Source organism: Hylobates moloch, unplaced genomic scaffold (assembly GCF_009828535.3).
Source record: "Hylobates moloch isolate HMO894 unplaced genomic scaffold, HMol_V3 SCAFFOLD_1, whole genome shotgun sequence".
NCBI lineage: Eukaryota > Metazoa > Chordata > Mammalia > Primates > Hylobatidae > Hylobates > Hylobates moloch.
Window position 1 is genome coordinate 53,783,809 of NW_026652276.1, and position 17,089 is coordinate 53,800,897.

The 17,089-nt window shown below is 33.2% G+C and overlaps 1 protein-coding gene across 5 annotated transcripts in view; it reads right to left on the reverse strand.

The window, feature by feature from the left end:
- Positions 1 to 17,089, reverse strand: part of GULP1 (GULP PTB domain containing engulfment adaptor 1) — a 317,880-nt gene that overhangs the window by 52,041 nt on the left and 248,750 nt on the right. For all 5 annotated transcript variants that reach the window (XM_032755190.2, XM_032755188.2, XM_058440353.1 and 2 more), the window contains one exon: positions 5,368 to 5,505. In XM_032755190.2, the coding sequence (XP_032611081.1) occupies positions 5,368 to 5,505 (138 nt within the window). The remainder of the gene's footprint in view (positions 1 to 5,367; positions 5,506 to 17,089) is intronic.

The following is a 17,089-nucleotide window of genomic DNA, read 5'->3' on the forward strand; positions in this document are numbered from 1 at the left end:
TTATCTTCCTTCTGCTTAATTTGAGGTTTATTTTGATATTTTTGTTGTTCTGTGTAATTGAGATGGGAACATAGATTATTCATTTGAGACTTTCCTCTTTCCTAATGTATTAAATTAGTTACAGATTTCTTTCTTAGCACTGCTTTAGTTATATCACACAAATGTTGATATGCTCTAGTTCATTTTTATTCAATTCACAAAATTAAAAATTCATTTGTGAATCACTATTTGATGTATGGAATATTTATGAATATGATGTTTCATTTCCTAGCTTTTAAAGATTTTCTGGCTTTCTGTTACTGATCTTTAGATTGATTTCCTTATAGTCAGAGAAACGTTAAATAATTTTAATTCTTTTAAATTTTCAAGATTTATTTTATGGTCCAGGATGTGACTTAATTTGGTACATCTTCCTCAAATACTTGAAAATAATGTACATTCTGTTGTTGTTGTGTGAGGTTCTCTGTAACTGCTCATTAGATCCCACTGGCTGATGATGTTGAGTTATTCTATATCCTTGATGATTTTCTAATTATTCTATAAATTTGAGGGAAAGTGCCAGTAAAATTTTGACTATAATTGCATATTTGTCTATTTACTCTTTTAGTTCTATCTGTTTTTGTTTCTCATTTTGCAGCTCTGTTTTTTGGTAATACACAGTTAGGATTACCATATCTTCTTGGGAACTGGTCCCTTTTATCACTATATGCCCCCCTGTGTCTCTGGTAATTTTCTTTGCATTGAGGTCTACTTTATCTGATGTAAATATAGTTACTACTGCTTTCTCTGAATAATGTTTGCATGAAAACTCTCTTTTCATTCTTTCATTTTTAGCCTGCCTATATCACCTATACCATTATGTTTGCAATGAACTTCTTGTAGACAATATGTATCTGGATTATGTTTTGTAATCCACCCTAACAACATATTTTAACTGGTGTAGTTAGACCATTTACATTTAATGTGATTTTTGATATGTTAGGGCTTAAGTACATTATTTAATCTTTTTCTTTTCTGTTACCTATCTTTTTTCTTTCTCTGTTTTCTTTTCATTGCATTTCTATGAGCTTTTAAAATGATAACATTTTAATTTCTCTATAGTGCTTTTAAGTGTATCTCATTATACAACATGTTAGTGGTTGTTGTCGGATTCACATTTTATCTATATAACTTATCGTAGTTACCTAGCGCTATTATTTTTCCAGTTCATGTGAGGTGTAGAAACCTCACCTCCCTTTTTACATCCTCTTAACTTTCCTAGTTTAATATAATTGCCTTACATATTTCATATGCCCATATATAAAATCACATCAGATTTAAAATCACATCAGAAAGTATTTTTTCTTCTACCATCAAACATAATTTAGAAAACTAAGGATTTACTCATATGTTTGCTCATCTTGTTTTTTTTTTCCTTCCTTATGCTCCAAGTTCCCGTTTTGCATTGTTTCCTTTCCATTTAGAGAACTTCCTTTAGCCATTCATTTAGGATATCTAGTAGTGGCAAACAATCTTAATTTTCATTCATCTAATAATTTTTAAAAATTTCTTTCCAATTTCTGAAGAATATTTTTCTGGATATAGGGTCATTTGACAGGCTTTTGTTTTTTCCATTACTCAAAAAGTATTATGCAACTTCCTTCTTGCCTTCATGGTTTCTGGTGAGAAATACACTGCCATTCACATTCTCTGCTATAGGTAAGTACTTGCTTATCTCTTGTTGCTTTCAAGATTTTCCTTTTGTCTTTAGTTTTCAGAAGCTTGAATATGATGTGTCTTGGTGTGGAGTTACTTGGATTAATCCTGTTTGGAGATCACTCAGTATTTTAAATCTATAGGTTGATTTCCTTTGTCAAATTGGGAAAGTTTTCAACTAATATTCTTGGAGTGTTTTTAAGGGTGCTTATTTCTCTTTTTCCAGGACTCACATGACACACAAATGTTAGATATTTTGTTATGGTCCCACAGTCCATGAGGTTCTGTTTTGGCTTTGTTTTTGTTGGTTTATTGAGTCTATAATCTTCGTGTTGTTCAGATTGGGCGTTTTCTATTTGTCAATATTCCAGGTCATTGATTCTTTTCCTCTGTCCTCTCTATTCTGCTGTTAAGCCCATACACTAAGTCTTTCATGTGGTTACTTTATTTTTCAGTATTCTTCTATTATTATTATTATACTTTAAGTTTTAAGGTACTTGTGCACAACACGCAGGTTTGTTACATATGTATACATGTGCCATGTTGGTGTGCTGCACCCATTAACTCGTCATTTAGCATTAGGTATATCTCCTAATGCTATATCTTCTGTTTCTTTGCTTAGATTTTCTGTTTCATTGATAAGACTTTCTACATTCTCATCTGTTTCATGTGTGTTTGTAACTGCTCATTTTATTATGTTATATGATGGCTGTTCTAAAACCTTTGTCCTATAATTATAATATCTCTGACATCTATGTGTTGGTAACTACTGACTGGCATTTCTTTTTTAGTTTAAGAAACCTGTTTCTTGGTATGAACAGTGATTTTCATTTTATGAAATACTGGAAATTATTTAAATTTTCTGCTTTAGGTGGCTTCATCAGATGCAATTCCAGTAGGAGACTGAGGGTGGAAATGCACTGCCCCCTTATTGCCTGGTAAGTATAGAAGCTCAGCATTCTAATTTGGCAGGGTTGAATGTTCTCATTCAGTGTTCTAATTTGGCAGGGTTGAGTGGTCCTCACTGTCACCATGGAAGAAGGAGGACTATTAATACAACATGATACTGTTAATAAAGTAGTGAATTCCAGTCTTGTGCCTTACTAAAAAAGGTTTCATCTTTCAAAATCTCAATTTCAAAGAAGTACTAAAAAGATAAAATACAATGAACAGATAGAGTAAAGGCCCCAATAAGAGCAGATGAACTCTAGAGGAGGCCACAGCTATGGGAGTAATATAGCATGATGAGATAAATGTAGCAATAAGAATTACGAGTCTTAGATTTTAGTCCTGATTCTACTGACTACTTAGTTTTGCAACTTTGGGCAACTTACTTCAACATCTCCAGTCTTGGTTTTTTAAAATAGGAGGAGAGTTGTATGAGATAGGCCATAACTTATTTCCCATTTTAACACTCTATGCTAAACTATTTAAAATGAGAATTACATAAGATGGCATATCAAAAATTCTGCATACATATAACATCAGTGTTATAAATATAGTCATCATTATAATTAGTACTGATAAAACCTCATAGTTAAGATAGTGCAAGTATAACAAAATTTTGAGGAAACGTCCTTTTTCAGCTCATGAAGGTGATGCCAACTTATAGTTGGGAGATATCTGGGAACTTCTCAAAGACAAGACTTCCTCTACCTGCAGCAGAATCACTTGGTATACTTGATAAATATAGATTCCCTGAGCTCCAGCCCCAATTGATAAGAGCTTTTAAAAGGCATCCTGTATGATTTTTATGCACATTAATGATTGTGAACCACTGCTTAGGCTTCAAGAAATTATTTTCAATCTTTTTAAATTTTTTTTATTATACTTTAAGTTTTAGGGTACATGTGCACAACAAGAGAAAATAAAGTTGATATGCTATATCCAAAGAGAACAATCAATTACAGTTATGATAAAAAAGAAATGGGGTCTATGCTTATAAGCTGGCAAACTTATATTTTAAATATTAATTTAACAAATTTGGATAGGGATCAAAGAATATAAAACAAATGGCACAAATCTATAAGAAGGCCAATATTTAGAATGAACTCTGACTCTGAAACATTTCAAAGGACCTCAAGGAAATTTATTTCTATGGGTAAGGCAGGAAAGAATAATAATTAAGTTTACTTCTTTATGTAGGTGGTAAAAGGTTATTATAAATTATGTGTAGAAGACATTCAACAAATATCAACTTTAATCTTCTCAGTCATAGAGAAAAGAATCTTCAAGCAATCATGGTTAAAAAACACTTGAAATATGTAAATTTTATTTATTCATTCATCAGAAGTTCATATAAAATAAAATTCAAAATCAATTTGAGCTATATAAAATGTCTTATTGTGCACAAAATATTGTCTTATATTGCTAAGCATCTTTTTTCTGATGAAATGTTCCATAATGTGCACAAAATTCACAAAAGGTATTATAATGTCTAGTAGCTTAGCATATTAGCTTTCCTTTCTAGAGAACTACAGTTTAAAAAATAAAAATAAAATCTTGCTCTATTTTTTGTAACTTTTCAACGTGATCTTTTTCTTAGGAATGTTTCATTGAGCACCTATTGTCCACTTGATGTAGGAGTCACATGAGCAAATAAAAAGGTATTTGTTCTCAAGAAGCTCAATACTGAAACTAGATAAACAAATGACATAGCAGTGATAATAATATTAGCTATCTGCTATTTTTGACAGCAGGAAAAATTAGCAAACAGATGAATTGTTTTATTTCCTATCTAAACCAATAAAATTGTTGAGGTTACATGTTTTTCCTTTATTGCAGCCATCAATGGGTTTTCCTTAAGATTCCAGATGATTAAACAACTGCTACAGGATTTAACTTAGAATTTCACACATACAATTCCATTAACTTTCATTATTTTAAGTTTTTTTTTTCTCCTCTTGAGATGGAGTCTCACTCTGCCACCAGGCTGGAGTTCAGTGGCGCGACCTTGGCTCACTGCAACCTCTGCCTCCCAGGTTCAAGTGATTTCCTGCCTCAGCCTCCCTAGTAGCTGGGATCACTGGCACACGCCACCATACCCAGCTAATTTTTGTATTTTTAGTAGAGACGGAGTTTCACCATTTTGGTCAGGATGGTCTTGATCTCTTGACCTCGTGATCTGCCCACCTCGGCCTCACGAAGTGCTGGGATTACAGGCGTGAGCCACCGCGCCTGGCCTAAGATTTTTATATAATGAACATAAGGAACTAAATTTTCAATGTATTGGAAAATCTTTTAAGGAACCATACAGATTATATTTCCTGGAGTTAAGAATATTTATTTTCATAAAATCCATCACATTCTGCACATGTGAGGGAAACACACTTTTGCTCACCATTACTCTTTGTATTATGTGCATATTACTAAATCATATTTGAGTTTAAAATTGTAAAATAGATTAAATTATTATAAAATAAATGCATGCATAACATAAGCAGGCATGACATTCTAATAAAAGAAATTTACATGTAAGTTTATGCTCATGACCATGAGAATTTAGTTACAGATGAAATCCTGAAGCATATTCTCATGACAAAATAAATCTATTAGTACAGCTAAGTATTTACAGACATTATTCATTTTCAAATACTTTGCTAATGCCAGAAGCAAGACAATTCCTGGCTTGTAAAACAGAACAAACCACCCTACAACATCTGGGATACTTACACACTTTTCGCTGTCAAATACATAGCACAAATGTTTATTTGACTCAGAATCTTTGCATATGAAAGTGAATATCCTCTTGTCAGTTTTATCATCTGCACAAAAAGATATTCTATGAAGCTGGCAATTGTGTTGAACTTCCTGTGAACACAGATGGAAATAAACATAGTTGATGGGATTCTTTTTTCACTTTCTGAAATACTCGTTTGTGTTAATAACATATGACTTTAAAAGTAGAACAATCATCTGTCAATTTTTGATTTTATAATTATGTACACCCCAACCTAAAACAAAGGCATAATGGATACAGATAGACCTCCTGATTCAGGATGAAACTAAGATATGCATTTCAATAGTGCTTAGCAAAACACAAGCATAGTACAAAATGATCAAAGATTTATGGCCTATCTGAGCTACAGTGGCTCTTGAGAAATCATATACTTTAAACTTTGCATGTTTACAGAGGAGAACAATGAGACTCAGAAAGAATAAGACACTCCCACAGTTTTACAGAATTACCAGAACTCTTTTAAGCCAGAGCAATTCTCATTTTATCTCACTGCTATTTACTAGCATTATAATTTAGAACACAGCTTTATCTGGATACGATTTCATGTGAAACATACTATCATTTCATCCTTAGTAATCTTATTAAATTTTATTTTATATAATTTCATGGTTACTCATACACTCTTGAACCTGTTCTGTCTAGGAAGCTCATCTTAGGAACTTCTGTAGCATTTTTCATGAAGCAATGAATGAATGGTATACATATCCAGACTCCAAATCACAGTTAAATCTATTCATCAGTAGAAGACAAATACTGCAACCAGATAGATATAGTTGCAGCATATATTTACACATGCACACACACAGACACACACATACTTTAAATTATAAAACTTATAAAATAGCAGGTATATACATCATTAAAATAAAAGTACTTATATAAAATAAATGTGTTTCTATAATTACTATTATTTAGTCAAAAGATGGAGCATTTGACACTTTTTATATTCATGTAGATCATCCGTGTTAATTATTCATTCTTCACAGTCTTCTGAAACATGTTGGAGGTAGAAAAGAAATCCAATGTTTTTGATTATGACAAGTAGAAAAATCAACTATTCCCTTTTCTGTTGTAGTCATAAATATATTTTCCTAAGATGCACTGTAACACTAGAAATATCAATCAGAAACTCAGTTCACCAACATTATTGAGTGGGTGTTTTATAAGATTGGAGATAGAAGCAACTATAGTTTCATCTAAGGAAGGCTGGCTGAAGATCCCCCAAAAAAGCTTTATTTTAGGTTATAACTAGAAGAGTTTCTCTAAAGATGGCTTCAGACAACCTGTAGTACAAATACCTGGGGTGCTTGCTATAAAAATTTACACTGTTTTTACCTCAGTTGAATCAAAATCTCAGAGATGTTGTTCAAGATAAGAATCATTGATATGAAAACATTTAAACTTCTCAGTTCAGAGTTTGATGTGTCAGCTTGCTGAGATTTGCTCTATTACTCTGATTCAAATAACTGCTCGTCAGACTGAAAATGAATATATAAAATGAGATATACAAATAAATGCTAAGATAACTGTCTACAGCAATGCATTCTTTCCCTGCATACAATGGTAAACAAAATGGTAAGCCATCAAAGAGTTGCTTGGTAAGTATGAAAATTAAAATGAGGAAGTATATTGTATGATTGTAATGCTTACCGGCATTATTAGATAGCCTAATTCATCTGTTTAAAAACAGGGGAAACCAATTCTAAGAAGAGGTGCTTGACTTACTTAGCTTTTGATGGTGGCATCTTTCCTTTCTTATACATAGAGCATCAATGGACAATGACCATATTTGTTTGAGACTATCTTCTTTCTATATTTTGCCTATTAGAACAGTTTCCTTTCTTATTATTTTTTTTTAATGACAATATAGTCAATTAAATAACAGCTCTCTGTTACACGATAGCTCCCAAATACTGACAGGAGGTCTACACCACCTTATTAATTGTAAAAGCATGTTAATGATAAATAAAGAGAAAATATTACTGCTAAACACTATAGGAAAAAAAATTCATTTCTCCATAGATGAGAGAAATTATGAGTAACATGCAAAACACAACATTCACTTAGCTGGTGCTGAAATCTACATAGTCTCTAATTTACTTACCCAACCAGGATGATCACAGAAAGTGTTTCGTTATGACCAGTGGTGAATCATCCTAATCTTTCTTTGGATTAGCAAAAGTATCTTCCTAAAACAATCTAGGGAGCTGAAACCTGTAATTTCATTATTTTTGTCAGTTATTTTATTATTATTGTGACAGATCACTATGGATTTGAAATGTAGCAATAATTTTTGGTAAGACAGGATAAAGAGACCCAGGAACACAATAATAATAATAATAAACACATAGGCTTTCATACTAATGATATTTTATTGGAGTTGGAACAAAAAATCAGTAGATGTTTTTATCCCCAATTTATCTATCTACACCACCTGTTTCTAGCACTCTATATAATCTTCATTTGGAGGACAAGTGAGAAAAGCAGAAAGGGAAAGGACACAGAAGGAAAAACAGGAGCCAACTGTCATTGAGATTGCTTTCACTTAATTTTCACTTTCCATTTTCATTCATGCAAGTGAAAAAAAAATAAAGATTCTATTCTGTATAAAGACAGTCCATGTTAGATTAATAATATATTTAAAAATCCTGTCTCATATATATATGTTTAACTATAAATAAATTTATTTTAGAAGTAGCACATTTAATTGTTTTTTCTAAATATCAACATATATCTAGAATGAAATGATTGATCTTTTTCTGTTTCACTTATGTATATGTCCTTGAATAGTAGTTCCTAAATGCATGTCTGTGAATGTCTATGAATAGGTTGTATCTGAGAACTGTCTCTTTCTCTCTCTCTCACTACACACACACACACACACACACACACACACTCACACACACATACCGCAATCGGCATTCTTAGGAATGTTTTGGGGACACTGGTGCTCAGCAGAGCTTGTTAACCCCTTTTTTAGATTTCCTATATTTTTAATGCATTCAAGAAATGGTACTTTATATATATGGGTAAATAGTCATATACTCTATATTCATATGTAACATATGGTAAATAGTTGTTCTATATTAATATGCAATATAATTGAATGTATAAAATATCTCAAGGATTTTTAAACTCCAAGATTGCTCTCCAGGTTTGGTAGGAATTTAAATAGAGATGCTTCTTTTTCATTAAGAGTTTTAAAAAGTCACTTCTGGGAATAGAATTCAAGTAGGGCTCTTAAAAATTAGCTATTAGTGCTAAATGCATACCTCAGAAATTTAGAAAGATCACTAGTTAGCAATCTAATATCACACTTAGAGGAACTAGAAGAACAAGTATCAACTAACCCCAAAGCTAGCAGAAGATATAACTAAAATCTGAGTGGAACTGAATGAAATTGAGAGAAAAGAATCCGTAAAAACAATAAACAAACCCAAAGGTTAATTCTTTGAAAGGATCAACAAGATCACTAGACCACTAGCTACATAAACAAAGACTAAAGGAGAGAAGAGCCAAAGAAGTACAATGAGAAACAACAAAGGTGGTATTACAACTGATCCCACAGAAATACAAAAGATCCTCAGAGACTATTACGAATACCTTGAAGCTCACAAACTAGAAAATCTAGAGGAAATTGATAAATTTCTAGAAAGGCATAACCTCCCAACATTGAATCAGCAAGAAACTTAAATCCTGAACAGAACAATATCAAGTTCTGAAATTGAATCAGTAATAAAAAGTCTACCAACCAAACAAAGCCCCAGAGCAGATGGATTCACAGCCAAATTCTACTATATCTACAAAGAAGAGTTGGTACCAATTCCACTGTAACCACTCCCAAAATACTGAGGAGAAGGAACTTCTGTCTAACTCATTCAACAAAACCAGCATAATTCGGATACTAAAACATGGCAAAAACACACTGAAAAAAGAAAACTATAGGCCAATATTCCAGATGTACATAGATGCAAAAATTCTCAAGAGAATATTTGCAAACTGAATGCCACAGTACATTAAAAAATTAATTCAAAACAACCAAGAAGGATGCAAGGTTTGTTCAACATATGTGAATCAATAAATACAATTCAACATAAAAACAGAATTAAGAACAAAAACCATATGATCATATCAACAGAAGTGAAAAAAGCCTTAGAAAAAATCCAGCATTCCTTCATGATAAAATCCCTGTACAAATTAGGCATTGAAGGAACATACTTCAGAATAGTACAGCCATCTATGACAAACCCAAAGCCAACATAATACTGAACTGGCAAAAGCTGGAACATTCCCCTTGAGAACTGGAACAAGACAAGGATGCCCACTCTCACCACTCCTATTCCACAGAGTGCTCAAAGTCCTTGCCAGAGGAATCAGACAGTAGAAAAAAAGAGAAGGCTTCAATATAGAAAAATAATAAGTCAAACTATACCTCTTAACTGACAATACGATTCTCTACCTAGAAGATCCTAAAGATTCCACCAAGAGCCTCCTGCAACTGATAGTAAACAACTTCAGTAAAGTTTCAAGATATAAAATCAATGTACAGAAATCAGTAGCATTTCTGTACACCAATAACATTAAAGCTGAGAGACAAATCAATAATGCAAGATCACTAGTTAGCAATAGTCAACAAAAAAAAATAAAATACCTAGTAATACATCTAACCAAGGAGGTGAAAGATTTCTACAAGAAAAACTACAAAACACTGCGGAAAAAAATCAAAGATGACAGAAACAAATGGAAAAATATTCCATGCTCATGAATTGGAAGAATTAATACTGTTAAAATGACCATATTGCCCAAACAATATACAGATTCAATGCTATTCCTAGCAAATGACCAATGCCATTTTTCAGGGAATTAGAATTTTTAAAATTCTAAACTGCATATGAAACCAAAAAAGAGCCTGAATAGCCAGAGCAATTTTAACCAAAAGAATAAATCTGGAGGCACCACATTACCTGATATCTGTACTCTAAGGCTACAGTAACCAAAACAGCATGGTAATGGTACAAAAACAGATACATAGACCAATGGCAAAGAATAGAGAATTTAGAAATAAAGTCACAAGTCTACAGCCATCTGATCTTTGACAAAGTCAACAAAAATAAACAATGGGGAAAGGACTCCCTATTCAATAAATGATGCTGGGATACCTAGCTAGCCAGATACAGAAGAATGAAACTGGACCCCTACCTTTTACCATATACAGAAATTAACTCAAGATGGATTAAATAATGTAGTACCTCAAACTATAAAAATCCTAGAAGAAAATAATGTAAATGCCTTTCTTGACATCAGCTTTGGTAAAGAATTTTTCTCTAAGTTCCCAAAAGCAATTGCAACAAAAACGAAAGTAGACAAGTGGAACCTAATTAAAGAGCATCTGCACGGCAAAAGAAACTATCAAACAGAGTAAACAGACACCTTACAGAATGGGAGAAAATATTTGCAAACTATGCATCCAACAAACGTCTAATACCCAGGTTCTATAAGAAACTTAAACAATTAAACAAGCAAGAAACAAATAACCATATTAAAAAGTGGGCAAAAGACATGAACAGACACTTCTCTAAAGAAGAAAAACAAGCAGCCAATAAACATGAAAAAAATGCTCCGCATCACTTATCATCAAAGAAATTCAAATAAAAACCACAGAGAGATACAATCTCACACCAATCAGAATTGCTCTTATTAAAAAGTCAAAAACAACAGATGCTGGTGAGGCTATGAAAAAAAAGGAATGCTTATACACTATTGGTGGGAATGTAATTTAGTTCAGCCGCTATGGAGAGAAGTTTGGAGATTTCCCAAGGAACTTAAAACAGTTACTGTTTTCCAGCAACCCTGTTACTGGGTATACATACTTGACATATATCCATAAAAAGACAAATCTTTCTACCAAAAAGACACATGCACTCATATGTTCATTGCAGCACTACTTATAATGGCAACGACATATAATCAACCAAGGTGCCCATTAACGGTAGATTGGATAAAGAAAATGTGGTACATATATACCACAGAATACCATGCAGCCACAAAAAGAACAAAATCATGTCCTTTCCAGAAAATGGATACTGCTGGAGGCCATTATCCTAAACGAATTAATGCAGAAAAAGAAAAACAAATACTGCATGTTCTCACTTATAAGTGAGAAACATTGGGTACTCGTGGACATAATGATGGCAATAATAGACACGGGGTAACTTATAAAGTGGATGGGAAAAAGGGTGTTAAGGGTTGAAAAACTAACTATTGGGTACTGTGCTCACTATCTGGGTGATGGAATCATTCATATGCCAAACCTCAGCATGATGCAATATACCCAGGTAACAAATCTGCACATGTAACTCTTGAATTTAAAATGAAAGTTGAAATTATTAAAAACAAAACGAATAGAAATAAATAACAGAAAAAATAGAAATTAATTTTTAATATTAACTAGTAATTTACTATTATTAATTTAAACATTAAATAATAATTATTACTTTAATATTAAATAATTAAATACTAATAATTTAATATTAAACACTAATTGAATATTAATTATTAATAACAATTTATTATTAAATATTAAAGTCTTAATAGGAAATCGAGACTTGTGGACAGGAAAGAAAAGCACTGGCATTATTGATTTTGGTAAGGCAATATAGGGCAATGAAGTCAACTGGCTAATCATGTTGAGCTGAACCCCACTTCCTTGATATTTTGTAAAGGAGGTTTAGGTTGGGAGAAGCATGCAGATTTGATATTAAAAGCTTAAGAAACAGAATTATATAATTAATAGGTTGTCATGTGATAAACTTATTGATAGAAACCTGAAAATATGATTTTCCACAATAAAAATAGTAGGTGGGAATCATCTACTTTCTTACTACCTTTCCCTTTGTTTTTTGTTTGTTTGTTTTTGTTTTTATCACCAAACAGACTTTTTTAAACTTTTATTTTAGATTCAGGGGGTGCATGTTCAGGTTTGTTACCAGGGTATACTGCATGATGCTGAGGTTTTGGGTAAAAATAGTCCCATCACTGAGGTACTAAGCATAGTATGCAAAAATTTGTTTTTAAACCCTTATCCCCTCCCTTCTTCTCCCTCTGGTAGCCCCCAGCAACTACTGTTGCATCATTATGTCCATGAGTACCCAATATAAGTACCCACTTATAAGTAAGAATATATGGTATATGGTTTTCTGTTTCTGCATTAATTCATTTAGGATAATGACCTCCAGATGCAACCATGTTGCTGCAAAAGGACACAATTTCATTCTTTACTATGGTTGCATAGTGTTCCAATGATGTCTGTCTACCACATTTTCTTTATCCAATCCACCACTGAGAGGCATCTAGGTTGATTCCACGTTTTTGCTATTGTGAAAAGTGCTGCGATGAAAATGAGAGTGTATGTCTTTCTGGTATAAAGATTTATTTTTCTTTTGGATATATACCAAGTATATACAACCAGCATTAGGGTTGCTGGAAAATGGTAACTGTTTGAAGTTATTTGAGAAATCTCCAACTGCTCTCCACAGCAGCTGAACTAATTTACTTTCCCACCAACAGTGTATAAGCATTCTCTTTTCTTCACAATCTCACCAGCATCTGTTATTTTTTAACTTTTTAATAACAGTTATTCTGCATGGTGGTGATTGTAGCTCATTGTGGTTTTGATTTTAATTTCTTTGATTAGTGATGTGGAGCATTTTTTTCATGTTTAATAGCCACTTGTTTGTTTTCTTTTGAGAAGTGCCTGTTCCTGTTTCTTTTTCCCACTTTTTAATAGGTTTATTATTATTTTTTGCTTGTTCAATTGTTTAAGCTCCTCATAGATTCTGGATATTAGATGTTTGTTAAATGCATAGCTTGCAAATATTTTATCCCATTCTGTAGGTGTCTGTTCACTCTGTTCATAGTTTCTTTTGCTGCGCAGAGGCTCTTTAATTTAATTAGGTCCCACTTGTCAACTTTTGTTTTTGTTGCAATTGCTTTTGAGGACTTAGTCATCAATTCTTTCCCAAGGGCAATGTCCAGAATGGTGTTTCCTAGGTTTTCTTCCAGGATTCTTATACTTTAAGGTCTTATATTTAAATATTTGATCCATCTTGAGTAAATTCTTGTATATGGTGAAAGGTAAGCGTCCAGTTTCAATCTCCTCCATATGGCTAGCCAGGTATCCCAGCACCAATTATTGAATAATCATTTCCCCATCTGTTATTTTTGTTGACTTTGTCAAAAATCAGATGGCTGTAGGTGTGCAGCTTTAATTTTGGGTTCTCTATTCTCTACTATTGCTGTACCACAGACTTTTTCTAAGCACAGCTTAATTTTTGACCATATTCACTTTGGTTTTTCCTCACTCTACAGTATCATATGCTATTTTTTTAAAAAAAGTTTGGTATTTCTGTCTTTATATTCATAAATATTTGAAGTTAATAAAAAAAAATTATCCTTATTCCAGGTAAATAACCAACAATCAGAGGTATAAGGAATAACCTAATAAATCATAAGTTATTGGTCAATTGGGTTTCATAAAGGTAGGTTTCTTCCAGTGGTCAGGAAGCCAAGGAAGAAAAACCGAACAGATATGATAGCCTAACTTGTTGATTAAGTCTTTAAAAGAGCTTTTCACATATCTTTCTTTCTTTCTTTTTTTTTTTTTTATGTGAGATGGAGTCTCACACTGTGGCCTGTGCTGGAGTGCAGCGGTGCGATCTTGGCTCACTGCAACCTCCACCTACTGGGTTCAAGTGATTCTCCTGCCTCAGCCTCCTGAGTAGGTGGGACTACAGGCACCCACCACCACAACCAGCTAATTTTTTTTTTTTTTTTTCGTAGAGACAGGGTTTCACCATGTTGGCCAGGCTGGTCTCGAACTCCTGACCTCATGATTCCCCCATCTCAGCCTCCCAAAGTGCTGGTATTACAGGCATGAGCCACTGCACCCAGCCAGTTCACATATCTTTCATTGGAAGAAATAATCTCATTTAAAAGGTCAGATGAAATCATGCAGGAAATAATAGAAAAAGTTGCAATGCATACCCGTATACTCTTCACCTAGCCAACTGGTAACATCATGCCACATTTGCATTACATGATCCATTTTTGTCTCTCTTTACACACACACACACCCTATAAACGTAGGTGGTAGCCATCTTGTAGTGGTAGTTAGTGGTAGCCATCTTGTAGTGCTTTAAGCAATTAGCATTTTATGCATTTCTAAGGACATGCCATTATTAACCTGTGAATTCTAAAACCCCCCAAAAATTTCTCTACATACTGCATTTAATTGTGTTCGTATTTTGTAAATATTTAAATGTGATTATCAAATAACAAAAAATTTGAAACATTTCATATGTTCAATAATAGAAGTATAATTTGGTAAATTATGGTATATGAATGTGGCGAAATTATTAGAGTTTAGAATACACCATAGGTCAATTCAAATAAAAAATAACAAGAACATACGAAAATGATACATAAAGTATATTATCAGCTTTATATATTTTAATGTGTGCTGTGAGAAGCCCCAAACCTTCAGATAAGAAATTGAAAATAATATTAATTACACATGCACAAACATGTACACACACTCCAAAACAGCTACCTAATTCATATGGTTTAGAAAAAAACTTTCAACATAAGCATGGCCTACAAATACCCTATTCTGGCTAGACATTTGCCACTCTATATCCTTGTAATTTTGAGAAGATGTAGGAATAGGGTTATTTTTCTTTTCATGACATGTAAGACTACACTTTGTTGCCACACTTTTGATTGCATTGTCCTTCTGTAATTTATTGCTTCCTTGGTCTATTGTTCTTTATGTAACTGCTAATTGCCTAATGAATTTATCTTATTCATACCTTGCTTTCAATTGCCTTGTTTCCCAGCAAACTATATATATCCCACTATATGCTTGAATCAACCCTCTACTTCTTTTCACCATTTCATTTTTCTGTTTTCAGCCACCTTAGCAGTAGTTATTTTAGAATCGCCATAACTAAAGTAAATCTTCACATCTTTGTTTGTAATTGAATATTGAGGGTGAATAATAGAGAAGATTAGACAGGATAATTGTGAGATGACTTAAATTCATTTCTTGAAAAGTTTGAAGGAATGCCATTGTTCTTTAATATGAAAGTTGAAGGTATGCCATTGATCTTTACTACAGATTTCCACAGTTAGAGGTTCTGATTCTGGAGACAAATTTGGGGACTTAGAAATTACTTTTGCAAATGCCTCAGGTAATTTTTATGTAGCTATTCCATAAGCTGCAATTTGAAAATGAGGCCTACTGCATTAAGCCACTAAACTACGCACGACAGCAAATCCCCTCAAACTTTAATGTGCATATGAAACACTAGGTTTCCTCTTTAATTGCAAATACAGATTCTGTAGGTCTGTAGTGGGGCCTGAGATTCAACATTTCTAACAAGCACCCTATAGATGTGGTTGCTGGTGGTCCGCAGGCCACACTTTAAATAGCAAGTTGTTGCTGGGAACTGGAATTTACATAGATGAAGTTATCAAAGACACTTGCTGGATTAGAGAAAAGTTGCAGACCTGTGGGAAACATTTTCAAAATCTGTTAACAGGCCAGAAGTTCCTCTTTTGGCTTTTATACTGAATTAATTTGTCAATATGTATCCTACGGTGTTAGAAGAACACTTTGACGATATGTATTTATAAAATAATTGGAGTTAAATATTAATTTTTCCAAATTGACTAATATAGTCTTATCAAAATTACTAAATGATAACTCTGAGGCATTGTGAATAAAGTACTGTGTTTGTTTACTAAGACTGCCATAACAAAATACCACTGACTGGGTGGCTTATCCAACAGGAATTTATTTTCTCATAGTTCTGCAGGTTAGAAGTCTAAGATGAAGGTGTCAGTAGGCTTAGTTTCTCTGGGGCCTCTCTCTTTGGCTTGCAGATTGCTGCCTTCACATGGGCCTTACTCTGAGTGTACGTATCCCTGGTGTGTCTTCCTCTTTTTGTAAGTATACTAGACATATTGGATGAGGGCCCCACCCTTAAAGTCTCATTTAACCTGAGTTACCTCTTTGAAGGCCTTATCTTCAAATATAGTCATATTAGGGGTTAGGGCATGAACATAGGAATTTTGGAAGGAAACACTTTATATGTTAATGAATTTGAATCCAGAACAGATTATATTTTTAAATATTTTATTTGCTTTGAAGGGTCTTAAATACAAGAAACTTAAGTTTACACTGTCTTATGGGCTGAATTGTGTTCCCCAAAATTCACATGTTGAAGCTCTAATCCCCAGCACCTCAGAATGAGACTGTGGTTGGAGTGCTAAATTAAATAAGCATGTGGCCATTCACCTGGCCTGTGAATTTTGAGTTCCTATACAACAAACTGCAACCTAACTATTATGTAAATAAACTGAACACTAATTTGGAAGTGTAACACAAAGCTAAGTTTCAGCCAATTACAGGCAGCCAGCTCATCACTACATATTCATATAAGGTATGTGCCTTGCTATAGCCAATCAGGTGAGTTGTCACTTTGAGTCTGTGTTCAGCCTATAAAAAGCTCCATGTTCACGCTGCTGGGGAAACCTTCTGAACATCTGGTTTCCAGTGCTGCCCGATTCATGAATCATTATCTGTTCAAATAAACT